This window comes from Oncorhynchus nerka, linkage group LG21 (assembly GCF_034236695.1).
Source record: "Oncorhynchus nerka isolate Pitt River linkage group LG21, Oner_Uvic_2.0, whole genome shotgun sequence".
Taxonomy (NCBI): domain Eukaryota; kingdom Metazoa; phylum Chordata; class Actinopteri; order Salmoniformes; family Salmonidae; genus Oncorhynchus; species Oncorhynchus nerka.
Genome location: NC_088416.1, coordinates 8,988,179 through 9,016,170, shown reverse-complemented (window position 1 = coordinate 9,016,170; position 27,992 = coordinate 8,988,179). Strand labels below are relative to the sequence as shown.

The 27,992-nt window shown below is 42.3% G+C and overlaps 1 protein-coding gene across 4 annotated transcripts; it reads right to left on the bottom strand.

Moving 5' to 3' along the window:
* LOC115103798 (uncharacterized) lies at window positions 1-27,006 on the bottom strand. Of its 4 annotated transcripts, XM_065006280.1 has the most exons (5): window positions 5,799-6,041; window positions 3,361-3,554; window positions 2,282-2,371; window positions 1,558-1,893; window positions 1-1,147 (listed from the first exon to the last, which is right to left on the bottom strand). In XM_065006280.1, the coding sequence occupies exons 3-5, from the start codon at window positions 2,346-2,348 to the stop codon at window positions 768-770; spliced, it is 783 nt and encodes a 260-aa protein (XP_064862352.1). In that variant the 5' UTR covers window positions 2,349-2,371; window positions 3,361-3,554; window positions 5,799-6,041; the 3' UTR covers window positions 1-767. The 4 variants fall into 4 exon arrangements, with proteins under 4 accessions (XP_064862352.1, XP_029480616.1, XP_029480613.1 ...); XM_029624756.2 differs by lacking the exons at window positions 3,361-3,554; window positions 5,799-6,041 and adding an exon at window positions 26,817-27,006; XM_029624753.2 differs by lacking the exon at window positions 3,361-3,554 and having other exon boundaries at window positions 5,799-6,040.
* Window positions 27,007-27,992: the final 986 nt, after the last annotated feature.

The window sequence follows — 27,992 nt, the reverse complement described above, 5'->3', positions numbered from 1 at the left end:
TCAGGACGCAGCCATTTATTTACATCCATCCTAAGCAGGAATATCACCTCACAGACATCATTACTAACAATAAGTTTCTCGCACAACTCACATTCAATCAAACGTAGAAAATCAACCCAATTAAACCACCGCTCCTGTCCGCCCAAAGCACGCGGAACAGTAAGGGGATCTCTCTGATTAACGCAAACAGGAATGCTTTTCTACAAAAGGTCACGCCCTTAAAGGGGCAATCAGTAGTTGTTACATCATTTTAAAAATGTTATATATGTACACATTCATTCTTGAAGAATATAACTTATAAATGCCTCATGAGCTTAGTGCAACTGTCTTACCCCATCAGAAGCTTGTTTAACTCCAATTTAATAAAACACTATATAGCCTCAAAACATTGTTAAAACTAATTATTTTGATATCATCGATGGTCAGGCCATGCATCCAAAGCACTGTCTATGAATTTGAGAGTGGTTACATTTCTCCAGCCCCATCCCTCAGCTTTTCACCGAAACGGGAAGGAAGTAAGCTTTGTTATTGTTTCTACTGCCGTTTGCTGTTTTTAATTAACAATCTAATTAACATCTGGCACTGGCAGACCAACAAGGGTGCGTTCACAATAGGTTGATTTGCACCAGGTTACCAGCCTCAGGTTATCATTTCCTTGTTCTACGCAGCCAAGGAAACCTTTGGACCATGAAAGGAACCTCACACAATGGCTCTTCCATATTCTTATTAAATGATCCACTTGCTTGTCAATGTTTGTTTTCCAGACATCACACCAGGAAGAGCGTACTCAGGAGGAATAGAAAAGGTTTCCACAAAGGACCAATGGACCCTGCCCCACTGGCATTGGGCTGCACAACCTTGGCTTTACTATGCTCTGGTACCACTAAGCTGCTGGTCAGGTAGGCTCCGGTACTGGGGATCCACAGGGAGCAGTTGTAGGCCCCTTCCCCAGAGACGGTCTTTCTTTTCAGGGAACTAGTTATAGTCAATGACGCTCCATCTTCCACTTGTTTAGTGTTGATTGTAGAGTCCCCAGTCACGTTGTTGGGTCCCTGGAACCAGTGCACCTCTCCATCAGGGTAGACCCCAGTGAAGGTGCAGGTTGGGCCCTCATCACTGACACTGGGCTGGGCCTTCCTGTAGCACTCTGAATGGAAACAGATAACAAAAAAAAAAAATGTAAACACAAAGAATATGGATGAGGTTGGAGAGTTCTTGAAATGGTGCAATACAGTTCCGTAAGCCCCCTGACACCATTAGTCATACATTTTGATCAGTTGAGGCACAGTAAAGTCCCTTTACTGTGGTTAGGCAATGTCCATTAGCTATGTCCACTATAGGAGGACTGGCTCATTGTAACGTAATGGCTGGAATGGAATTAATGGAACAGAATCAAACATGACTACCGTTCCATTTATCCCATTCCAGCCATTACAATGAGCCAGTCTTCCTATAGCTCCTCCCACCATCCTCTGGTCAATGGCATTGGACTACATGCATGACAGATGTCTAGGTTATGACAGTATTACACGAGTGAGAATGGGCTAGGACACTCGCCTTGCAGCTCCACCGTTGTAGTGGCCTCCTTTACTCCTTGATTGGAGCGTAGCTTGCACAAGTACTTTCCCCGCTCCAGTGGCTGTACCTGCAGCAGAGTCAGGGTCAGCTGTGTCTGTGGGGTATAACTACACTCCATGGTACTAGGTGTGCTCCCTGAGTGGGTCCCGGTCACTCCAGTTCCGTTAACATCACACAGGTGCTTGCCGTCCTGGCGGACCCAGGCCAGATGTTTGATCGACAGCCCCTCCTGGAAGGTGGTGATGTCACATCGGAGGGTTACACGCTGGTGACATGGCACAATGACAGAGTCAACAGTGCTTAGCTTCACCAGCTCTGTGGATTAAGGAGATATTGGAGTTAGTTTCTCCACTTAGCTCTCTTGGAATGACTGTGCTCAACTAATGCTCGTTCCTGACTCGAGCCATTCCATTTTGTGTTATGAGCCCACTAGTGTGGGGGCCCAAGCTACATTGTTGTATTGGCAAGTACCAAAGACCCATCCACATGAAATACAAATCATCTACAGTATATAATTTCAGAAACTGTGTAGTTATGGTCAGCTGTGTATTAGTACTGCAAGTCACAAACTTCAGCTTGTAAAGATAACTTGTTGATTGACTGGTTGTGCTGGTCCAGGGCTACAATGAGAATGTGTACTGTTGGGGGTACTTGAGGACCAAGGTGCCTATAAAAAAGTCAAGTTTCAACTTGATTTGCTTACCTGTTGTTGTGAGTGTGCGAGCAACAGAGAGCCAAAGCATCACCATTTGCTGGGTGAGCAGGTTCATCTTGTTTCTCTTGACTTGATCTCCTATAGACGCACACAAGTTACACATTGGTCATGTTACACTATTATGTCACTCTCACCCAGTCTACCTGATATTCACCTTCACCTGTTGCAAACACAGTGCACTTATTCATTTAACTGATTGATCCTTACAAGAGACGTACAGATGTAGGATCCTGTTGCAGGAGAACTTTCCTGCATTGCAAGAAATGTAAAACATAGTGTATTTGATCATTTTCCTGCTGTAGCAAACTGGTTCAAATTAAGATCCAATACCTGTACATTGAATCAGAATGTTTCTGTCCTACGGAGTCTTAAATCGTTGGAGTCTTAAATCGTTCTTATAAGCGGAGTGCACTGTGTAATATTTTGCTTCACAGACCGATAGTTTTTCCTTAAAGGTCCAATGCAGCCCATGTTTATCTCAGTATCGCTCGGGTCTGTGGGACCCATTTTCAATGTCTACTAAGCTGTCGTCAGGGCAAAGGGTGGCTACTTTGAAGAATCTCAAATATAAAATCTGTTTTGAATTGTTTAACACTTTTGTGTGTTATTTCATCGTTTTAATGTCTTCACTATTATTACAATGTAGAAAATAGCACAAAAAAAGAAGCCCTGGAATGAGTAGGTGTGTCCAAACCTTTGACTGGTAGTGTATATTACATATGTGGTGTTTGGGACCACTGGACCTGAGGGTAATAAAAGTGTGTAGGTGAAAACATGTAAAGAAAAAATACTGTGTGCCTTCACTCGGTCTTCCTCCTCCCTGGGCCTGCTGTTTCAACATAGGCAGGGAGACAGATAGGTTATTGGTGCTTATTGGTGCTGTCTCCCACTTGTCTCACACCCTTTGTAGCGTGTGCAACTACAATGTCTTGTGGGAACATGCACAGTGCTATTACAATATATTTCATTACATTGTAAAAATGCAGTATTTTCCCACAATCTACCCTAGCCAAGTGCAAATTGGGGAAGGGACACAAATAAATAGCTTTGCATGTGGGGCTCCTTACCACAATCAATCAGTATGGCAGAGGGCTTTAGAAATCATTTTTGCAGAGAGAGAAGCTAGTGTGGAAGGACCGTCTTCCACTTTGGAAGATGAAGAATTCACTTCGGAATCTGACAGTGAGTTGGAAGAAGAGGATGAGATTGACCCTCAGCCAACCCCCAGGACCAGCCCGTCAGCAACCAGCTCATCAGCAGCCTGCAGGAGGAGAAATATGGATGAAATTGGATGCTCTTCTTGCCCAAGGAATGAGCCACCCCGCACGGCTGCAAATGGATGCGACCAGGGCCGACACGGATGGTGGTTACTCATGTACAGGACATAGTCTTCTTTTGAACTGTTCATCCCAGACACCATCCAGGAAATCATTCTGGACTGCACTCATTTGAAGGGAAGGCGTGTTTGTTGAGAGATGGAAGATGAACCAAACTAATTTACATGCATACTTTGGGTTTCTTAACGTTGCTGGTGTTTTCAGATCCAATGGGGAATCCACAGAATCCCTGTGGGATGCAGAAACTGCCGGAGAACTTTTCCGTGCAACAATGTCTCCGGAAAACTTCCACATTAACTCCAGGATTATCTGCTTTGATAACTGAGACACCAGACCAGCTCGGTGGCAGAGAGAAAAGCTAGCTGCAATCAGGTCAGTGTGGGACAAGTGGGTGGACCGCCTTCCCCTGTTTTACAACCCTGGGCCCAACGTTACTGCCCTTCAGGCAGTACACACCGCCTAAGCCCCCAAAATATGGAATCAAGATCTGGGCTGCCTGTGATGCTGCTTCATCATATGCGTGGGACTGTACACGGGGAAGCCAGATGGAGGAGCCCCTGAGAAGAGCCAAGGGATGTGGGCCACAACATCACATGCGATAACTTTTTTACTTTGCACAAGCTGGGACAGGAGCTTCAAGAGGTAGCGTGCGATGGAAGGAACAATACGAAAAAAAAACAAGCCAGAGCTCCCACCTCAGCTGTTTAATACACGGAGCAGTCCTATCAATTCCTCTAAGTTTGTGTTCACGGCCGACACGTCCCTAGTGTCCTATGTGACAAAGAAAGGCAAAAATCTGGTACTCATGAGTACGCTGCATAGGGATGGGAGAATCTGTGGCCACAGCTGAAAAAGAAGAACCCTACGCTGGACACTTGTAATATTCTTCAACATCTTGGACATCTCGGCATACAACGCCTTTGTCATCTGGATCGCGTTAAACCCAGATTGGAACAGAGGGAATCTGCAGAGACGGCTCTTTCTCGAAGAGTAAGGGAAAGGCATTGGTAAGACCTCAAATCCAGAGGAGGCAACATATCCCAAGGACCCCAGCTTATGCAGCCATCGTGAGGAAGATTCAGGAGGAGGATGCAGATGCCCGATCCACCCGACCCACAGAACCAACAACTCCAATACCGGAAGTTACGGTGAGTGATGTTGTTGCATTTGTGTGTGTCTGACTCTGTTTGTCTGACTTTGCCTGCTGCAACTATATGTGAGTGAGATGTTTGTAAAATTGCTGAACTAAGTGTTTATCATTGTAGATTGCAGCATGTAGCAACAAGAAGAAGTGCTATAATGTGTATGGACCCAAGAAGGACAGGAAGACACAGTACATATGCATCAAGTGCAAGAAATACATTTGCAACACACACACAGTAAAACTCTGTTCCTCATGTGGTGTGTAGACTGGCCTTAATTTGTGCTCAATGGGGCTCATTTATCATTTCCCTAAAATACTTTAGGTAAAATGTGTCCTTCCAATTTGTTCAGTTCAAAGCAATAAACAAAAATAGCTTCTTAGCAAAGAACAATTTCTCAAGCAAGAATTTTGCTAGGAATGTCTGGGAGTGTTCTGAGTGGGAAACTGAAAACTAGCTGTTATTGGCAGAGAGGTTTGGAACAGTCTTTCTTATTGGTCTATTAACTAATTTACCACATGTTGTCACCATGGAAAGGCCAAAATTCCATCCCACTCCATAGTTTTGACAAGTTGGCTGGATGTCCTTTGGGTGGTAGACCGTGAAACTGTTGAGTGGGAAAATCCCAGCAGCGTTGCAGTTCTTGACACAAACCGGTGTGCTTGCCACCTACCCTGTTCAAAGGCACTTAAATCTTTTGTCTTGACCATTTATTCTCTGAATGGCACATATACACAATCCATGTCTCAATTGTCTCAAGGCTTAAAAATCCTTATTTAACCTGTCTCCTCCCCTTCATCTACACTGATTTGAAGTGGATTTAATTAACAAGTGACATCAGGAAGGGATCATAGCTTTCACCTGGTCAGTTTGTCATGGAAAGAGCAGGTGTTTCGTACACATACAGTCTATATAAAACACAGGACAATCAAGTTTTTGACTGCACTGGGCCATTAACTGTACAGCTAGATAAGTTATATTGCTGGTGACATAGGTCTGACAGATACAGTAGCAAACTTGACTCACCCCAATATGAAGACGTGCTTGTCCCTTGCTTCTTTGAGTAACTCTGTCTGATACCTTCTGAGCCCCTGCTAAAATTAGTCCTCCCATTTCCTTGTAGGGTTCTTTACATACCAAGGTTGTTAATGATTAAATAAGGAGGCTTTGTGTGGCTGCTGTACTTATCTCTGAGAAGGGTGTGTCTCATAACTACCTCTTGCCGCTCTTCTGAAAGAGTGAGAGAACGTGTGTGTAACAGAGAGTGTGATAAGTTAATGCTAAGTCAAGAGAAACTAGCATATGAAGTTGTAATGGGAGCTGTTGCTCTGATTGGGTGCCAACATGAAGGGGTGAGAGTGTTGTTGCAGATATCACTCCCACTCACGTGATTGGCTCATTCATGAGAAGGAAGTGATTTCACTTGATAGGTTTCAGTATTAACTTTTTTTAATATCATCGCTTAGACGTGGTCAAATGGATCGAATGTCGCTGTATACTTGGTAATAAGTGTCAGGACCCGGTTACGAACTCGGGTCTCCGGTGTGAGAAACAGTCACTTAGCAAACTGAGCCACTAATAGTCGGCAGAACCTAGAAGATGAGGCAGACACAGCAGTACTTGAGACGGTATTTTAATAAAGTAAAAAGGAAAGTTCTTCAGGCAAAAATAAATCCACACCGTCAAAAGTAATTCCAAGAGAACAAAGGTAATCCTCCAAGTCAAAAAGGTAAATCCACGAGGTGGTAGGTACAGCAGAAAAAAGCCTCAAAAGATAATCAAAAATAAATAAACAAGAACAAAATCAGAGTACCACAAGAGAGTCCAACTGGCGCAACAAAAGATCACAGCATACTAGGGCTGGGTGCTAACATACAAACACAGAGCAAAGAACTGAGGAAAACTAAGGGTTTAAATACAATCAGGGGAAACGTGGCACAGGTGCAAATAATAACTGGGAACAAGGGAAAACAAAAGGGTCAAAAAGCACAATGGGGGCATCTAGTGACCAAAACCGGAACAACCCTGGCCAAATCCTGGCAAAAAGTTTATGACGGTGTTTTGACTGAATCTTTACAGCCTGCATATTCAAGTAACTCATACATTTATTAATGTTGTAGAACAAGGGTGAAAACACAGATGTTCTGCAAATGATCCTGCACTAATAGGACCTTTTGAGATTGTGTGTTCTAAAAGTTTTTCGAGAGTTTGCAAAAACACATTTGAACCCTTTTAGCTTGAATCATCTTTTATCACACAGCTAGACAGATGAGATTTCATTAGCGAGTGTTCATGCCACTTTGTTTCCTGAGTTTAAAAAAAACGATCACCCTCTCCGTTAGCGTGACACACACCTACGCTCATCACTCCAAAGTGCCCGTCACTGTCCATGGGCGTTTTGCACTCTGTAAACTGAGTAAATCACTAACCACTGTACCTGAGAAGCCTTTCTCCTGCTCCGAGCTTGTATTTAAGCTGTAACCGTTCTACTCTGAGGAAACAGGTCAGGTCCCCCAAACTGTTCCTTGAGTGTTGTGGGTGTGAGGCAACTCAATATGCGGGTTGAATTCTGACTATACCTTGACCCCTCAGTGGTGGATGACCTCTAGTGGAACACCCCCTCAGGGTGGGAGACAACGGCAAAGAGAGAGGAGCCTGGCAGGGTCTCACTGATGTCTGACCCACAGGGCTGACCTCTCTGTTGGACTTGTGTGTGTGTGTGGCAGTTCTTCTGTCTGTGTATGTACTGCGTATGGTGTACTCTCGCGCGCGCGTGTGTTTGGATGTGTCTACTGTGTGTGTGTGTGTGTGTGTGTGTGTGTGTGTGTGTGTCTGTGTGTGTGTGTCTGTGTGTGTGTGTGTGTGTTCAGGCTTACTGTCTCCGCTCTAGGGGCATCAGTTCTCCTCCCACATCAGCACTGCAGTAGCTGCCAACAACGAAGATATAGAACACGCTGCAGGCTTTAATAACATGGAGGCTACATCTCCACCAAAACAATACAATACACCACTGCAGAACAGAGAGCCTCTTCTCTGCTTCATCACCAGCCCACTACCAGTGCTTACATTTGAGATTGAACACGGTGGTAGCGTGAGACGAAGAGATTTTCTGCCGTGCTCTGACCTTTTGTGCTGTACCACACACTAGGCCTTTTTGATATAGCAATGTGCTGCTTGGATGCCTCTCCTCTGATAAGTGTGTATATTCCTCAGTGCATCTTCATTTTAATGCTCAATTGTTTGGTCTGCCACCAGCATGGCAACCTTATGTGATAGGAAACAAGCAATGTGCTAAGAGCAACTTTGAATAAAACAGGAAGTCTAATAATAAGTGTTGTTGCCACCGACAACGGGAAACCTTTGCCAACGACGCCACACTGCATTTCACACATTCAGACAACCGTTTCCCTGCAAATGACAGAATGTGGTGACTCTTTCTATCTCTGTCTCTCGCCCTGGCACGACACACTGAGTTACAGTTTATTTTCACAGCTTGTCGACACTCATCCGATACTTAATTTCTGTTGGGCCAGATTACCCCCAAAACGCAGAGTTTTTGTCCCCATAATGGTGTCTAAAATGATCCAGCTCTAATGTGGGTGACACATGCGACTTTGCCGAGGTAGTTCATAAAGTCGTTAAGTTAACTTTTTCGAAAGTTGACACTAATTCCACACTGGGAGAGAGGCTGTGGATTGAGTTCCTGCACTCTGGGTCGTCGTCATGGTGATTAGTCAGGTGGATTTACGATCGCATTTCCGTGGTAATCCTAGACCAGAGGCGACAGCGGCCTATCGGTACCAAGCGCGTACTTTATGCCCTTCCGCCTCATCCTTCTCCCCTTTTGGCATTTTGGACATATCCCTGTCTGGCTGTTTTAAGCTTGTACTAGGTCAGCTTACTGTATGAATCACACTTCTCCCATATATCATGAGCCAGAGTGCTGAGGGACAAAGTCAAAAGTACACTCCAAAGTACCAATCGTCATTCAACTCCTTAGGCCCTGACTATTATGACTAAAGCCAAAGCTATACAAATCTTCTGCAAAGTTCAGCTAACTTGGTTTGAGATGTACAATTCTGATGGGCACCAAGTTGTCACCAATAGTTTGGAGGACAGTTTTCCAAACTCTGTGTAACTACAGTTTTGTTCTTAAACCAGACCAACTCAGCTCCTCTGAGCAGTGACAGGTCAATGAATGAGCTTTTGGTCATTTTTTCTGGCTGAATTTCTTAAGTGATCTTCTAATGTCTGTCCCCTCCCTCTCTCTCTCTCTCTCTCTCTCTCTCTCTCTCTCTCTCTCTCTCTCTCTGTCTCTCTGTCTCTGTCTCTCTCTCTCTTAGGACTGGACAAAGCAATAATACAATAGGATGGTTAGCTTACACAGCCAGAGAGCTGTTACATGGGACCTGCATGGCTGCCTGACCTCTGTACTCTGGCTGCCTCTGAGCGGCTGAAAGGAGAAGGAGCTTTTAGGCCTGGTCCATTAACTAAAGGGCAAGCGAGTAACTGTTCTCCCTCTCCATTCCATCTGTCCATCCCTCCATCTGTCCATGGAGCTTTTCTCGGCGCTTTGTCCACTTCGGGGGCACTGGGGCATCTTTGAAATGAGATGGAACGTTGACCAACTCCCACCACATTTCCTACCCCCACAAGCCTGGAAAGCTTCAAGAAAGGAAAGTGGACTTTTTGTTGTTGTTTCATGGAGAAGTGACGGAGTGAGTGGTAGGTCAAGAAAGAGTTGGTTGTACCTCTCACCATTTGTCCTTGATATGCATTTTGTCCTGTATGCCCCTTTCCAAAGTAGTTCCTCAGCAGGTTACTGTACTCAGGATTGTTTTTAGACCTTTTTTTTTATCACGAAAGAGTTGATTTCAAACATCTAAGAACTCAAACAAAAGTGTGAAAACAACCCTTCAAAGAAGAAAGCTAATTTAAAGGAAATGAGTTGTACTGTATTCAAATGAAAGAATGAGGGGACATTTGGGGGGGCGCCTCCACCTACCGTCAACCAATCATGTCAATGCGGAGCTATACAGAGCCCTCTGCATTGTTACAAAAGTTGAGAGGCTCACGGCGATGCGGTATGGAGCTTGATTTGCCCTCTGCCCCTTCTCATTGACGCCACGGAAATTCAAGGGCGACCGTGGTACTGCAGGCATTGTTTGCAGAAAACAGGATCCCCCATTATAGTGAATGGAAAAATGCCAATCTTCATGATAAGTCTTTGTGTAAATAAAATACAAAATCAAAGACAATCGTGGCACCAAAAACTGCTTCTAATATACCAGATGTATGTCATTGAACTGATTATTTTAAAATCGCACACGAAAGAAGTTATAAGAATAATTGAGTAACTAATGGCAGCCTGCAGTGCCCCTGTCGGCCTTCAACTTCAGTTACGCAATGAGGGGGCAGCACTGAGCTAGCCTGAAACGTCACTTCCTGGACTAGCTCAAATTGCACATGTTATATCTCCATGACACGCCATCTTAATAAAGGGGAACTGCCTCCTATAACAAACTTCACTGGTTATAAATGGCCTGTGCAGCATCGATATGAGTCAGAAACATTAATTATAGTGTCAAAATTGACTACAAAATGTAAATAAGATCATTTTTGTCATAAAGTCAGCCTCATCCAAAACGAGATTTGGAAGTGAGCGCGTCATGAGTAGTATGGGTTGGGTATGGATTATTTACATATACATGCTCATTTTTGCTAATGATGTCCAATTTGCAAAGAGACAACAAGGTGTGGTCCGCCCCCAGCTGCCATGTGTTGTGAACATGTTGTCAAGCCTGCAACGCATGGACACTTGCTCAGCATAGTGAAAATTGGCTTCCATAAAGTTGGTGCAAACTTCTAACATGTTCAACAATGTTTCGCAAGATGGCAAGGAATGTATTACATACAACAAACGTACGACACTATGGCTGTGTGTGGTGAGGAGCTAGCTAGATAGCTATGATACTGTGATCTAGCTAAATACATAGTCCCTCCCTAATGTGTAATGTGATGTAATGTCATAGAGAGGAAGATTTGCATAGCTAACGTTGTGCCTGACGATAAGGTTTGATAGGATGTAACATTAGCCAGCTTGCTATCGATAATGTTTCAACTCAAACGGGCTAGCTAAGAAGATCCCTGCTAGCTATCTAACTAGCCAATTAATTTAAACTCGGACAAAGATATTGATAACTAACCCGGATTTGCAAGTTAGGTAGCTAGCTATTTTTATGAGAACAGGCATGTTGTTTGGGTTAGCACTTGTTCTCGATAACTCAGACCCTGTCGGCATTCTGCCTTTACTGTAATACAACTGGGAGTCATGATCAAGGGCTAGGTTAGAACCAGCTAGCCAGCATTCAGGGGCTTCGTTTGCTACTAGTGCTAAAACAACATGCCTGTTCTCAGGAAATTCTATTGTGTATTTTCTAGCGCAAAGATAAATGAAGGATGGTACCTGCCACAGCTGGTTGCATAGTAACAGCATCAGCGTCACTGGCCTGAATCTATTCTGTGCTTACAGTCACTCTATTAATATTATTACTTCCAAACTAGAGAAAATGTGTTTTTCTCGCTCTATGTCTATTGACTGATGATATTTAATTTAATTCACAGTCTACTTACAAAACCTGGTGAATTTGTTGTTCAGCAGTGTCGTGGGAACCCCCCTACCATATCAGGAGCAGAAGGCTGAGGCAGTACGTGGCCAGGCACCAGTCCCACTTCAGGTTGATCACATTTGATCTGGCTATACGTCACAATAAAATCATTTGTCTGTCTTGGAATTCGCCTAACAGCCATTGATAACGTAGTGCTGTGTGTATCAACCTTACCTTGCTTTGCTACCGATGAAGACCGACAAGAGAGATGGTTTGTCATGGAGTCCCCTGACTTAAAGACAGATTGATACAGATGTCTGAACTGGGAGAGACCTTGCACTCAGCATTACAATTATACAAGACACATCTATTACTTTTCATCGCATTTTGTTATTATTGAATATAATGGGGTGGAACTGTCTTATATGGGACACTATACAAAGGGATGATGACTAACATGTACCACCAGACAAAATGCTGAGAAGTACAGTATCTGTATCGGCTGTGAATGACAATAGAAGATGAAAGACAAGTGTCAAGTGTGCACATTGTTATATTAGCAGGACACTGCTTCTACAGTATTAGGCGGTTATTCTACACTCGAACTTGAAAGTTATCAGAACACTTTGTTTAGAATATCGACAGAAGTTCAGCAATTGGACTCTTCTCATATTACTCTGTATCTACTGACCGATTCAAAGCTTCCTCCTGGAGGAAGCTAGGTCAGTAGATACAGCGGGGTTATTGAACTCTGCCTGCTGAACCCATGCGTTGTGGCAAACTATGTCATAAAAAGAATGTAGTCTCGTGCACTCCACCCCTCCTCCCACCTGGCTGCACCTGTCCGTAACCTGTAATACATCGCATAGATGAAAGGGACTTCTTCACCCGCTGGAGACTTCAAGACAGAACCTCACCCAGAGAGCAGTGCATGTAAGTGTGTGGTTAGACAGACAAATCCTTAGAGTAGACCATAGACATAGTATAGAATGCCATGCTAGTTCTGGAACAGCTGAAGCTCTACCAAATATTTTTATGCTCCTTGTTCTATCTGTGGTTGTACTCTACACACAACTCATTTTCCTTTGTTAGGTAAAGTGTAGGCGTACTGTGTTTATAAGCAAATCAATATGATGAAACATTTTCTGCTGTAAATAGGCTGTCTTTGTAACACAAACACACCCATCAATTGTTGTTGATAAATGTAGTTACATTCAAGCTAGCCATGTTTGTGCAATGTCCACATAAAGTCTAGACCTTTAGGTATATGAGTTCAAGACGAGACAAAACTAGCTAGTTATGTTGAAAGCTGTGCTGACTGAAGACTGGGCATTCAACTCGCAGCTGTTGATATAATTTCCACGGTAACATGTCTTTACATTACATAATATAACTTCAAGTTGCAAGTTACTTTCGTAGTAAGGTGTTGTATAACGAGGGTCTCATGAAACACATTCCAGACACTTGTACTTCTTGCCATCTTGGCATAACTGTGATTTGACAGAAATATCAGCTAGCTAGATAGGCTAGCCAGCTTCAGCTATCCCCAAGCTATGCTAGCTAGCTGCTGTCAGGTTGGTTAAGCACAAGGTCTGCGAAGGCTTTAGCCTACATACGGTATATAACTGAATTAGCAGATCATCTTGAGATGGTAAGTCAGTCAGGGTGGAACACGTCCTCAACTTCAAAACCTCTCTCCATAGCAAAGCTAGCTTTGCTTACCTCGCTGTCACTACGTTTCTCACTACTGCCTTTGTTTGTTTGTTGTGATTGAATGGACAATAAATAAAGACAATAAACACCCACATTAAACTACACCCTAAAGACAACTCTCATTTGGGCTTCAGTAATGGAATGGCCACTGCATTTCTTAATGAGGAAGAAACACATTCATAATAGGTACGTGCAGTTCACCTTTAAGCGACTTAATTTGTCTTCAATGCGCTATTGAATCTTCACATATGAATGAATGGTATCACGTGATCGATGGCTTTGTCCATTCATATACAGTGCCTTCAAAAGGATTCATACCCCTTGACTTATTCCACATTTTGTTGTTTTACAGCCTGAATTCAATTTAAAAAAAAAAAAAATTATCTACACACAATGCCCCATAATGACACATTGAAAACATGTTTTTATAAATGTTCGCAAATTTATTGGCAATGAAATATCTCACTTCCATAAGTATTCACACCCCTGAGTCAACAAATGTAGAATCAACTTTGACAGTGACTACAGCTGTGAGTCTTTCTGGGTGAGTCTTTAAGAGCTTTGCACACCTGGATTGTACGTTTTCACATTATTGTAAAAAAAATACATAATAATATAAGCTCTGTCAGGTTGGTTGTTGATCATTGCTAGATAGCCATTTTCAAGTCGATTCAACTCAATTTAAGTCAAAACAGGTTATTGTCCTGCTGAAAGTGAATTTGTCTCAGTGTCTGTTGTAAAACAGACTGAGCCAGGGATTCCTCTAAGATTCCTTTATTTTTCCCTTAAAATACTCCCTAGCAGTTTCCTTCCTCTCCGGTAACTAAGTTAGGAAGGACGCCTGTGTCTTTGTTGTGACCAGGTGTATTGAGACACCATCCAAAGTGTAATTAGTAACTTCGCCATGCTACCATCTACCAATAGGCGCTCTTCTTTGCAAGGCATTGGAAAACTTCCCCGGTCTTTGTGGTTGAATCTGTTTGAAATTCACAGCTCGACTGAGGGACATTACAGATAATTGCATGTGTGGGGTACAAAGATTAGGTAGTCGTTCAAAAAATCATGTTAAACACCATTATTGCACACAGAGTGAGTCAATGCAGTTTATAATGTGACTTGTTAAGCACATGTTTACTACAGAACTTATTTATGCTTGCCATAACAAAGGGGTTGAAAAAAAAAAAAAAAAAAAAAAACATAACTCCGCTTTGACATTATGGGGTGTTGTGTGTGGGGCAGTGACACAACATCTCAATTGAATCAATTTTCAATTCAGGCCGTAACACAACAAAATGTGAAATAAGTCAAAGTGTGTGAATACTTTCTGCAAGCACTGTATACCTTCATTGAGAGGAGAATAATCTCTGAAGTAAACCTGATTAATAATATAAATCTCCTGACGCCATGGCCCATATCTTATTCCCTAGAGAGTAGGGACCGTGGTTGTGGAGAGTGTGTGTGTGTGTGCGTACATGCATGCAAACACAGAGACACACACTGTACGTAGAAGCACATACTGTACATTTTGTCCATGCACGCACACGTCCTTCACTGAGAAATGACAGATTTGGCATTTGTTAACTCCAGCTAGGGACACAAATACATTAGCGACACAGGTCTAATGGACTAGGCCTCTAGGGCTTGTATGGATCACTAATGCGTTTGCCGACCACATAAGACCCCAAGGGACAATCGGCCCTAACTTTAGGCCCCTCCGTCTCTAAGCCCCTAAACTTTGAGGACACGTTAACCTCTGATTGCGACGGTCATGAATCCGCTTTACGAGCCATCCTGCCGCTCCTTATCGTAATGGCAGCCCAGCGCCTGTACCACAGTGCATAAAGACAGAGATCACACGGAGACTGCGGACAGGCACCTGCAATCAGATCAGACATAGAGGGGGGTTGAGTAGAAGAGGGAATAGTGTGATTTTTTGCCTGAGCTCCCTCTCATTTGACTGTCACTTGATGGCCATGCTTGAATGGACATAATCTCACTAAACGTATAGGACTTGTGTTATTTCTGTCATGTCAGATAGAAATGCCACAATCATTCTGTACTGTATAACAGCAGGACTATCTTTCCCTTGTTATTAAAGTGGAGTGGTAAAATGGTAGTATGGGTCGATGTACTTCTGCATTATGCAATCTTTGTCAGAAGTTGTAAAGGCTTTGTGAGGTTGTTTGGACCATAAACCCTCTCGATGTTGTTTCTCTTTTGATGTCACTGCCAAATGTCCATAGGTTAAGATTGGGCTCTTTGTTTTGATCTGTTTTCAAGACCTAGTGAAGTTTTCTTATTTCATCTAAAATGCCATCTACTCAACATTCCATCAAGGGGGAGGGGGAGCTGAATCCCTGAATGGGTGTAAAAGAGATATTTATGATTATCGGTCTCTCCTGACAGAGGAGAAGGGGACACGTCCCACTAAGAGTTGGTGTTAAGCTGAACAGTGAAAACCCAGTGAAGACAGTTAGACAGGAGAGGCCAACTGGCAAACGGGGCAGCCTGAAAACTTTCTATCCATGTCACTTGCTATTGAACTTACACTTACATCCGTCTTTCGGTTATATGAATTAGTATCATAATCATGTCTATCCCTGTCATTTACAGTTGACCTGAGACTTCATTAAATATTATACTGAACAAAAATATCAAAGCAACATGAGAAATGTTGGTCTCATGTTTCATAAGCTGAAATAAAAGATCACAGAAATGTTCCATACACACACAAAGCATATTTCTCTAAAAATGTTGTGCACAAATTTGTTTACGTCCCTGTAAGTGAACATTTCTCCTTTGCCAAGATAATCCTTCCACCTGACAAGCGTGGCATATCAAATAAAATGTTTATTAGTCACATGCATTAACATCTGCTAACCATATGTGAGTGTAGCGAAATGCGTGTGCTTCTAGTTCTAACAGTGCAGTAATATCTAACAAGTAATCTCACAATTTCCCAACAACTACCTAATATACACATCTAAAGGGGTGAATGAGAATATGTACATATAAGTATATGGATGAGCGATGGCCGAGCGGCATAGGCAAGGTGCAGTAGATGGTATAAAATACAGTATATATATATATATATATATATATATATATATATATATATATATATATATAGAGGATAGGAGTAATGTAAGATATGTAGACATTATTAAAGTGGCATTATTTAGAGTGGCATTGTTTTAAAGTGACTAGTGATCCATTTATTAGTGTCCAGTGATTGGGTCTCAATGTAGGTAGCAAACGTTTGTCAGGGTTTTAGGTGACAAGCCAAATTTCTTCAGCCTTCTGAGGTAGAAGAGGCGCTGTTGCACCTTCTTCACCACACTGTCTGTGTGGGTGGACCATTTCAGTTTGTCTGTGATGTGTAGGCACAGGAACTTAACTTTCTCACCTTCTCCACTGCGGCCCCTTCGATGTGGATAGACGGCTGCTGCCTCTGCTGTTTCCTGAAGTGTGAATTCCTGAATGATCATCTCCTTCGTTTTTTTTATGTTGAGTGAGACGTTGTTTTCCTGACACCACACTCCGGGTGCCCTCACCTCCTCCCTGTAGGCTGTCTCGTCATCGTTGGTGATCAAGCCCACTACTGTTGTGTCGTCTGCAAACTTGATGATTGAGTTGGAGGCGTGCATGGCCACACAGTCGTGGGTGAACAGGGAGTACAGGTGAGGGCTTAGCACACACCCGTGTGGGGCCCCAGTGTTGAAGGTCAGCGAAGTGGACGTCCTCCGATACACAACCCAACCAAGCCGCACTGCTTCTTAACACAGCGAGCATCCAACCCGGAAGCCAGCCGCACCAATGTGTCGGAGGAAACACCGTGCACCTGGCCACCTTGGTTTCTGTCTGTAATAAAGCCCTTTTGGGGGGGAAAACTCATTTTGATTGGCTGGGCCTGACTCCCAAGGCCCACCAATGGCTGTGTCCCTGCCCAGTCCATAGATCAGGGCCTAGGGAATTTATTTCAATTGACGGATTTCATTATATGAACTGTAACTCAGTAAAATCATTGCATTTCTATTTTTGTTCAGTATACATTTGATTCTTCTGTGGATATATAATGCATAGAGATTCATAATCATTGTCAAATTCCCATTGTTATCTGTCCATGGGACCATTGATCCATTCACAGTCTCTAGCTGTCATTGAAGGTTATATCGCTCCACTTAATACATTTTTGATTGGAATTAACACCGTTGTCATAAACTGGATGGCGATATATAGATTGATATAAAAGCCGCATTGTCACAGTAGTTAGCCTAGGGCCGTTAGCGACGCTACAGACACTGTACGACCATAAAGAGACTGAATGGCACTCGATTAAGTTAACCCCGCCATCTGTGGCCTCATCGTTATGGTTTCATCAAACCATTTACAACTGACCATCACTGGAATAACAAAGCCCTAAGTCGCACACAATGATGATTAGCTGGACCATAGCCAACACAGCAGCCAAGAGACGTATCTGCCTATACGGATTGCCTATATAGCTTTGAAATGATTGTTGCCAAAAGAAATGGCCTAATAAATGTTGCTAGGACCAGGTGACCGGCTCAAATTGCTGTCTCTCTTTCATCAGACTACTCTCTTTCATCAGACTGACTAATTGCTAAGGGTATCAGGCCTCATATTTGAAATGCCACTGTATTGATTTTCTAATCATGAACAGTTCATGGAAATCTAGGTGGCTCTCACCTAGAGGTGGCTGGCATTTTGTGCCTTTGATGCACTGATGTGTCATTCCGCACAATTTTGTCCACATGGAGATCAAAGTTTGCGAGATTCTTTCAGACCTCAGAAGCAGTCCAATATTGATATTGGTGCACATCCCCTGGCATCTGGTGTGTAGAACGAGCTACATGCCTCAACCTTCATGTGATTTAAGGCGAATCCGATCTTTCACCACTCATTTGGAATTGAAAAACATAGCTGGAACCAACACAACAGACGGTCCGGGATGTGGGCTCAACTCGACATTTGGCCACGTTTTGAGGGCTTACGTTGGAGTGAACTATCACTTCAAAGTTTTGCCACTAGACTTGAGAAATCCAAGTGCGATATTATTAGCGTCATCGTGACCACTTCACTTCGGCTCTCCAGCCTTGAAGTGATATGAGGAGGACTCATCGATTCTAACCAGGTTGTACTCGTCCCACTGAAGTCATCCCGCTTTCTCTCTAATCAGAGTTAGCTCCGTCGTTGGCCTCTCCTCCATAGATTAGAGGGGATTACATCTCAGAGACGCTCGTTTTCCTTTGTCTCCTCTCTAGATTGTAAACGGCTTCTATGTTTGCCCACATATTATCCCAGACGCATGCATCCATACACACACACACGCACACACAGTGAAGCTTTGATGTGAAGCAAACATACACAGTGAAGCTTTGATGTAGGATCCCAGTGTTAAACTCGTGTTTGAAGGAGGGTTATCCCTCGCAAAATGAGCTAGCCGGAGATCAGGGACACGTTCCGTTGGAATCAGGGACGCTAATCTGGCTCAAAAACAACATTAGCTACCTGCTACGATGCACAGCCATGCCCAAACCCAGGGACAGTGTTTGCTGAGGTAGAGGATTATAGCCCATAGTGTTTGCCTGCACTTTGTTTAATCTACCTGCTGGCTTGATATGTTGGTCCCTCTGGTCTGAGTCAAACATAGGTGTGTTGGAAATAGCACCCAATTCCCTATTTGACTATAGGGCTCTTAAAAGTAGTGCACTATTTTAGATTTTAGTAATTTAGCAGACGCTCTTCTCCAGAGCGACTTAAAGTAGTGAGTTCATAAATGTTCATAATTTTTTCATACTGGTCCCCTGTGGGAATCAAACCGACAACCCTGATATTGCAAGCTCCATGCTCTACCAACTGAGCCACACAGGACAAACCTATACAGGAAACCTATACAGGTGCCATATTGGTCACAGCCATAGCCCTAGTTCTGGCTTCGTTCCTGGATATAAATGCTGTTCAGATGACGCTGGAGGTGGTTTTATGATATTATGATTTATTGCAGCGCAAATTCCCACGGCTAAAATACTGACCCGGGGGCGATGAGCAACACTCAATGTCCACTTCATGTAATCATAGCTAATAGAAGAAAGTGGTCTTTTTATTGCCCAAGCTCTAAAGTGGATATTTCTCCTCAATTATAAGATTATGATCATTATAACAACTCGGCAAGAGAATCCTTGGCCATGAAATGTATTTTCCTCTAAAATGCTTTAGTTCACACCCCCTCATCAGCTGTTAGCAATACACAAAACTTTAGTCACAGCTAGGAGACATGTCCATAGTCAAAACAGCCAATTTCAAACTGATGTTTTCTAATTGATAATTTTATTACTTTACATACAGTATGTTGTGAAGGATCATGTACTCCAATTGCTTCCAATTACCCCAGGCCACCTTCCCTCCACACCTGTTCGCACTCCCTTAATCACCTCTCCTCTCCCTTTTTCACTCCTCTGTTCCCTCATATTAGCAGCATGCCTCTACCTGAGCACGACTAATGGGTCATTTTAAGTAAGTGCCTAGTTATTGTTGTTGGAGATACTATGCGCATATGCTGCCTTAACTTTGCCCTATGTTATCTCTTTTATATAGCCATGTGCTCAGTTTGATAATGCTAATGCCCTTTTTATGTTTAGTCCTGGAAGCCTCCTTAGTTTGTCCCGTTTCCTGTAATCGTCACCTGGCACTACTTTGTCATGCCTGCACCTTTTTATGTTGTGTTCCTAATGTTTCCCTTTTGTGTCCTTCTTCCAGACCACCACATCCTTGTTACCCACCTCCGACCTGCCTACTTACAAGTCCCCCCCGTGTGTGTGTGTGTGTGTGACCCCTAAACCTTCTCCACTTCATTTGCATTCTGACCGATGTGCCATGGTAGCAGCAACAGTCCTGTTCCTATCTTACAGTCTGTCCGAGTCCATTTCTTCAATATACATACTACACGTTATGTATCCTCTCAGGTTCATAAGCCATCTTCTTATAGTAAACATTTGGCAGGAAGGAGAGCTTTTGACATAAACGTTACTCCCAATTACAAATGTCATTTGAATCAGTGCCCGCACTCTTTTTCGACACTTGCTGGCATCGCACACAATCTACAAATTACTAACCTGGGAAGATGACTGCCATTTCACCCATAAATCTCACCCATAAAATATGGCCTAATGGTGCAGTAAAGAGAACACTCTTCCATGATACTCCTCGGGGCATTCTGTACGCTACACTCTGATTTCACCCCTACAGATGTTGTTAGGGAGGAGAAAGGGAGACTGGGAGGGAACGGGAACGTGTTCAGAGCTGGAGGAGTCTACACTACAGAGGGAGGAGTGAGTGCAGAAGAAGTTCATTTTTACTTTCAAATAAGAAAGAGACGTCTGGACTTAACCGTTCATTCAGCTTTAGTATTCTGATTAGAGTTCTGATCATTGCATTCCGAATGCATCTACATCTAAATGTGTCTACTGTGTCCGGATTACCTTTTCCCACACTATATTCAAATGCCAGTATGCATTCTTCAAACTGGAATAGGCTAAATAGGCTGTAGCTAACTAGCCAGCTAACTACTGTAGCTAACTAGCTAGCTAACTACTGTATCAAGCTAGCAAGCAACGCTAAAGGGATTGCAAACGGGTTAGCATAACTCTAGTTTTTCTTAATATTAGCTTATCGGCTAGCATTTCAGGCCAGCAAACATGTTCCTCACAGGCTAAGAATGTATTTCTTCCAACGTTATGATGAAAGGGTGCCTCTCGGGCCCCAAAACACGTTTTCTGAGATTTGTGGGAGGAGTGCTGATGACGTTTGCCCACTGTATGCGCTTTTGGTAGCCTTATTGCATCCAGACAGAGGAGAAATCCATACACAATGCATCCCAGATTACAATCAGACAACAAAGCGACTTTTGTGCGTTTAGACCAGTCTTTTCAATGCGAACTTCGTATTCTGAGAGCAGAAGTCACATGTAAGTATCAAGTGTAGACATGACCAAGGACTAGTGAGACAGACGGTTCCTCTTTTGATGACAACAGACAGGAGCAGACATGCCTCTCTTCTCTGTATCAAAGTACTGTATTACCACAGGAAACACCGCTTTTTTGTAACACAGTCCAATTAGGTGTTGGTGTTTGGTCAATGTGTGTGTCTGTAGTGGGTCTACACTTTCTTATTTCTTTGATATACAGTTGAGTCTAATTTTGCTAAAGAACAATGGTTTCAACTTTTTCTGGAAACCTGGATACCAACTTTGAATAGTTGACCACGTGTCGCCTCTCTCAAAGACTCCCCAAGCCAGCCACCCGCAAATGACTTTCACCACTACTCACTCCACCAACACGCTGCTCTGATCATCTCCACCAGTCACCACTGGAAAGTAGCTCGTTACGGCTGCGAGACACACAAGATTCCTTTTAACAAAGCGTCGGTCAGATCGTTAGCCCCTTTCATAGCACCTAATACAAGTATTACCCTTCAGGATTGATGAACATCCTATTATGATGAGCTGTTTCCTCCCAGGGATGCTGCTGATGAGAAAATGGCCGCCCTGCTCCATCAATGTTCCCACACCATTTGTGGGCCTGAGGCTGAAGCCATCTCCCAGGAGAGCGGCTGGCTGCTCGCATCAGCAGTGTCATTTATTATCTACGAATATCTCCCTGACGTAGGCAACCAAAACAAAAAATGCCAGGACAAACATCAAGTATGCCCTAATCGATGACAACGGCACTCCACTGGGGTTTAAACGTCTTTTTTTGAGCTTAGATTGGTTCCTGAAGGAGGCAAGTAAAAAGCGCGACAGGTTGATGAGTGGTGAAACTTGTTGGCTGCGGTCTGATTCGCTACCCTTCTCAACAAAGTATGTACTCCTTCACTCTAATGGATTGGACTGTTCAGTCAAACTGTTGAAAAGCCATCACTTGCCCGGTAGTCAGCCCTGCACCCTTAGACTAATGTCCCAAGTATATATTCATTGAACGCGGGTCACCTCACGTTCTGTTTATGTACTGTTGTTTACTCACTGTGTATGCACATGTACTATATTCTTGACATAGCTCATCCTAGTATACCTAGTACTGTACATAGGGGAGAGTGGGGTAAGTTTATTTTTGTTTTTACATACACCATTTTTACATTCAGCATCATTCCATCAAGGAAAACAAAGATTTCTACATATATTTCAAGGTGTTGTGTATCCATGGAAATAATCCGAATTCATATAAACATTAGTTTTGAAAACAGCTTGGCCCAAACAAATTGTTTTTTTTACAAAAAATGTATGTACTAAATTAAATACTTCCTTTTTAAAACCATGTCTATCTTTATTTCCCAAACACAATTCAACACAATTACAATTTATATTTGTTGTATTTTAAGCATCTTTTAACAGAGGCTTAACAGCTACAATAACACAAACGTTACACAGGCCAGGCCCTGTTGTTACCTCCTATCCCAGTGATAATGTCTTGCATTACACCTGGGAAGAAAACACTTTTAACTCATCTTGCCGTTGGCTCGACCATTGGCTCAACTTACCCCAAGGAAAACACTTTGCTTCTTTAGCCACACAGTTACAAGGATGCACTTTCATGCTAGGTTAGAACCTCATATTGAAGCTTATCTATAAAATGATCTACTTTGGTTTAGATACAAGAATTATGAAATGTCTTACACAAATTAATCTGTTAAAAAAAAAAAACGAATTTGTTTACCACGTTTTCCATGTGATTTCTTACTTCACACACACTGGGGCGCCATGCCCAGCCAATCAGAATTTGTTTTTTCTTCTCCACAAAAGGCTTTATTACAGACAGAAATACTCCTCATCCCTGAGGCCGGTTGGACGTACTGCCAAATTCTCTAAAATGACGTTGGTGTCGGCTTATGGTAGAGAAATTAGCATTAAATTCTCTGGCACAGCTCTGGTGGACATTCCTGCAGTCAGCATGTCAATTGCACGCTCCCTCAAAACTTGAGACATCTGTGGCATTGTGTTATGAATAAACTGCACATTTTTAGAGTGGCCTTTTATTGTCCCCAGCACAAGATGCACCTGTGTAATTATCATGCTGTTTAATCAGCTCCTTGACATGCCACACCTGTCAGATGGATGGATTATCATGGCAAAGGAGAAATGCTCACTAAAAGGGATGTAAACAAATTTGTGCACAACTTTTTAGGGAAGCTTTTTGTGCATATGAAACATTTCTGGGATCTTTTCTTCCAGCTCATGAAACATGGGACCAACATTTCACACATTGTTTATATTTTTGTTCCGTGTACTCTGGATTATCTCTCTATTGCTTGTTTAGATTGGTTTGATTATTTGTGTATTTATATTGTATTTGCAAGAAACTCTACTGCATTATTGGAACTAGCAACATAAGAATTTCACTGCACCTGCTAAAACATCTGCTAATCTGAGTATGTGATCAATAAACTTAGATTTGAACACACAAACATCTACCAAAAACTGACCAGTAGGACCATAAGCACCGTGTCAGTTGACCTGGCAATGACCCTTAGTCAAAGTCCATTACATTGGTGTAAGTAAACGGCAAAGAGGAAGTTTTCACTCCATTCTTACCCAAAGCAAACACTCTTTATCCGGCAACTGTTCCACTATTGTCTTAGCTGTAGTTCTTAGAAAGTAGGTGGAGTTCACTAAACATCCCTTTCAATAGGCATCGAGAGTCATGCTGCTAAAATGAAACCTGAAACATTCTGTCACTCTGTCGTTCCATGCGGCACACACGCCAGCTCAACTTATCTTTCTGGACGGCGCTGCTTTGAACAACTTCAAAGTGTGTGTATCTGAAAAGTAAACTAACATGCTGTTATTGACTTTCACAACCTGTCAGAAACTGGTTTCAACAAGCTCAACAGCAGCCAGCAGGGCTTGACTCCCTCTCAGAACGAGGTTTGTTGCTGAACAGAGCTCTAGGTGACAGGCTGAGATACACTCATCAACAGAGAGAGCTTTGTGTTGAGCGGCACAGCTGTTAATTCCAGGTGACTACCTCATGAAGCTGGTTGAGAGAATGCCAAGAATGTGCAAAGCTGTCATCAAGGTAAAGGTTGGCTACTGTGAAGAATCTAAATCAAAAATATATTTTGATTGGTTTAACACTGTTTTGGGGTTACTACATGATTCCATACGTGTTATTTCATAGTTTTGATGTCTTCATTATTATTCTACAATGTAGAAAATAGTAAAAAATAAAGACAAACCCTGGAATGAGTAGGTGTGCCCAAACTTTTGACTGGTACTGTATGTGGAACTGCATAATTATATATATTTTTAGTTTGAAACCATTTTAAAATGTTGATCTCAATGTCACATATTGGCCCCATTATTTATAAAGACACGTATGAAAAACTTAAGTTTCTCTTGTAAAAATACATGTATAATAGCAACAACTTAATTGTGTTTCTGATACAGACATTTAATTAAATTGTAAAAAAATAATTAAAATAAATTCCTATTAAATAGAAAAAGTGCATTAACCCAATGTTGGCAGCCTACGTGTGGCCAATATTTTAGCCCGCATTAGGCCCACATCGTGTCAATGTGGACATGTTTTCTGGGGTGCTGAGGCAGCCGTTTTGTAATGGCATTACTTACATGGCCCGAGGGCTCAATCACTGTTGGGCAACCAGGGAAAGTTATTATGGGGAAAGTTTACCTCAAAAGATGAAGGCAACAAAGTAACACCTCCATCTTTGACAGTTTTGCTCAGTATGATGGCCTGAAGCTACACAACATGTAAACATACACCGCCAACACAGCAAAGGCAAAGACGCAACTTGAACCTTGCAGGAGATGGAGTGGGGATTTTCATATGGTGGTTAGCAGTGGCAATTTTAGCATGTAAATCTTTGTGGGATGCATGCCATCAAAACCACAACACTAAACAATAAATTAATTGCACTATAACGGTAACAAACTATGCCCACAAACTGTTAGGGCCTCCATAAAGCTGTCCCAACAGCAGTCCCAACACCTTACCACTGCTACACCTGCCTTTCAGCAGAGCCTTGTCTGGCAGCGAAACAGTTCATTCAGCCTCATTTACTGCCTTTAAAAAAAACATAGCTGATATGGCTGACTTGCTTAAACAAATGTGGTTTCTACTGACAATTGAAATGTACTGTACAAACTATGGCATAAGAGGCAATCCGTAATTTCGATTAAGACATTAATGAGCGAGCGACGATGGACGTAACGTTAGTCAATATAAATATTTGTTCAGCACTTTTGAAATGTACAGCGACGGAATTCAGAACATGGGCCGTTCTTACAGTGTACTCTGTACAACAAGTCAGAACCGTAGGATAAGTAAACGGGGCGTATAAATCAATCAATCAAATGTATTTATAAAGCCTGTCTACATCAGCTGATGTCACAAGGTGCTGTACAGAAACCCAGCCTAAAACCTCAAACAGCAAGCAATGCAGGTGTAGAAGCACGGTGGCTAGGAAAAACTCCCTAGAAAGGCCGGAACCTAGGAAGAAACCTAGAGAGGAACCAGGTTATGAGGGGTGGCCAGTCCTCTTCTGGCTGGAGATTATAACAGAACATGGCCAAGATGTTCAAATGTTCATAGATGACCAGCAGGGTCAAATAATAATCACAGTGGTTGTCGAGGGTGCAACATTTCCAACTTGTTGTGAAATCTTTATGTCCAATGGCCGATGAGCACCGATATGTTTTATCTAGAATATCTCTTCATTATTTCTCTTCATATGACAAGGATTAAAAAGGATTTGCCAGGAGATTGTCGACTTGATTCATGATGTTGACTGCTAACTAAGACTTTGAAAATAAGATGTTGAGTCCAATCAAAGCTACTGTAGATATAACGTGATTTGACATCATTTTATCTGTGGTCGATGACCAGGACCCAAAAGGCTGAAATTCTGGATGTCTACCCTTACTAAGGACATAAACTTGGCGATGACGTACTGTGCCAATGAGTGACAGAACACTCAGCCAATCACGGCGCAACGCTCCTATTTTCTGCTGGCTCGCCCCACCACCACAGAAAGCACTGAGCTTGGCTGAAATACCTGCGTTTTGGAGCTGCCTTACTCAAGAAAACAAAAAAGAGACCATGTGTGTATGCAGCTTTATTAACTGAATGTTTTTTTTTTTTTTTTTGACATTGTTTACAAACTGAAATGTGAAACGTATTAATACCAAAATAACATGCAAACAGGCAAGCCCCCCAAGAAAAAAACAAATAATATATATATATATTTTTTTTTTTGTTGCTAAAAATGTGGAGCTAAAAACACCTGCCCTGAATAATGGGTCACCACTGGTGGTTAGGGTTGTTTAGGGTTTGCCAAATTTTTGTAGCTTTCCCAAAAGGATTTCTGCAAAACCTCTGAATTTTGGGAAAGTGGAGTTTTGCAACCATACTCTTGCTCTCGCTTTGCTACAGTGTAGACATACAAGTAACTATAACTGTAGTAAAACAGTATCATAACAATGCTTATTCTCCTCATCGCAACAGAGCACTCACCCAAGCACTCAGACATGAATCCACAGATGATTATCGGTTCTTGCTAGCAATCAGACATCCAGCTATTAAGACCGTGCAGCAACTATAAATGTCATCTTACTGTTGATAAACTTGACAGTTAGAACCGTTCAGAAATCATCACCATTAATATTGAAAATAACCATCCACGTACATACCTTGTCTTGCCTGGATATATATATGAAACTGATTGCTTCTCAGTTTCACTTTCGTTATTTAAGACTGCCATGTCAATACGGTATTTCCTGTAAACCCTTTGTAACAATGTCTTAACATGAAGTCACTACTCTATTGGAAAGTGGACTTTCCCTGTTGTTACGTCACCCTCTTTATATATCCTGTATATACAGTTGACGTCAGAAATTCACATACACCTAGGTTGGAGTCATTAAAACTTGTTTTTCAACCACTCCACAAATTTCTTGTTAACAGCCTATAGTTTTGCAAAGTCGGTTAGGACATCTACGTTGTGCATGACACAAATCATTTTTCCAGCAATTGTTTACAGACAGATTATTTCACTTATAATTCACTGTATCACAATTTCAGTGGGTCATTGTAACGACGTTCGTCTGTTGAAAAAGGAGCGGACCAAAATACGGCGTGGTGGTTACTCATGTTCTTTAATGAAAAATAAACGATACATGAAATAACTTAATATACAAAACAACAAACGAACCGTGAAAACCTATACAGCCTATCTTGTGAAAACAAACACAGAGACCCACAAAACACACAGTGAAACCCAGGCTACCTAAATATGGTTCCCGATCAGAGACAACGAGAATCACCTGACTCTGATTGAGAACCGCCTCAGGCAACCATAGACTATGCTAGACAACCATACTCAACCACAATCCTAATACCTACTAAACCCCAATACAAAAACACACCACAAAATAAACCCATGTCACACCCTGGCCTGACCAAATAAATAACGAAAACACAAAATACTAAGACCAAGGCGTGACAGTCATACACATACACTAAGACTGTGCCTTTAAACAGCTTGGAACATTCCAGAAAATGATGTCATGGCTTTAGAAGCTTCTGATAGGCCATCAATCCCAAAACAACAGCAAAGGACCTTGTGAAGATGCTGGAGGAAACAGGTACAAAAGTATCTATATCCACAGTAAAATGAGTCCTCTATCGACATAACCTGAAAGGAAGAAGCCACTGCTCCAAAACCGCCATAAAAAAGCCAGACTACGGTTTGCAACCGCACATGGGGACAAAGATCGTACTTTTTGGAGAAATGTCCTCTGGTCTGATGAAACAAAAATGTAACTGCTTGGCCATAATGACCATCGTTATGTTTGGAGGAAAAAGGG

Bases quoted from the DNA above. Each gene is read 5' to 3' on its own strand.
- LOC115103798 (XM_029624752.2), bottom strand. From the start codon at position 2,396: ATGTGTAACTTGTGTGCGTCTATAGGAGATCAAGTCAAGAGAAACAAG. The intron at 1,894-2,281 runs GTAAGCAAATCA...CTTAATCCACAG, and splicing joins TCGCACACTCACAACAACAG to AGCTGGTGAAGCTAAGCACT. The intron at 1,148-1,557 runs GCGAGTGTCCTA...GTTTCCATTCAG, and splicing joins TACAACGGTGGAGCTGCAAG to AGTGCTACAGGAAGGCCCAG.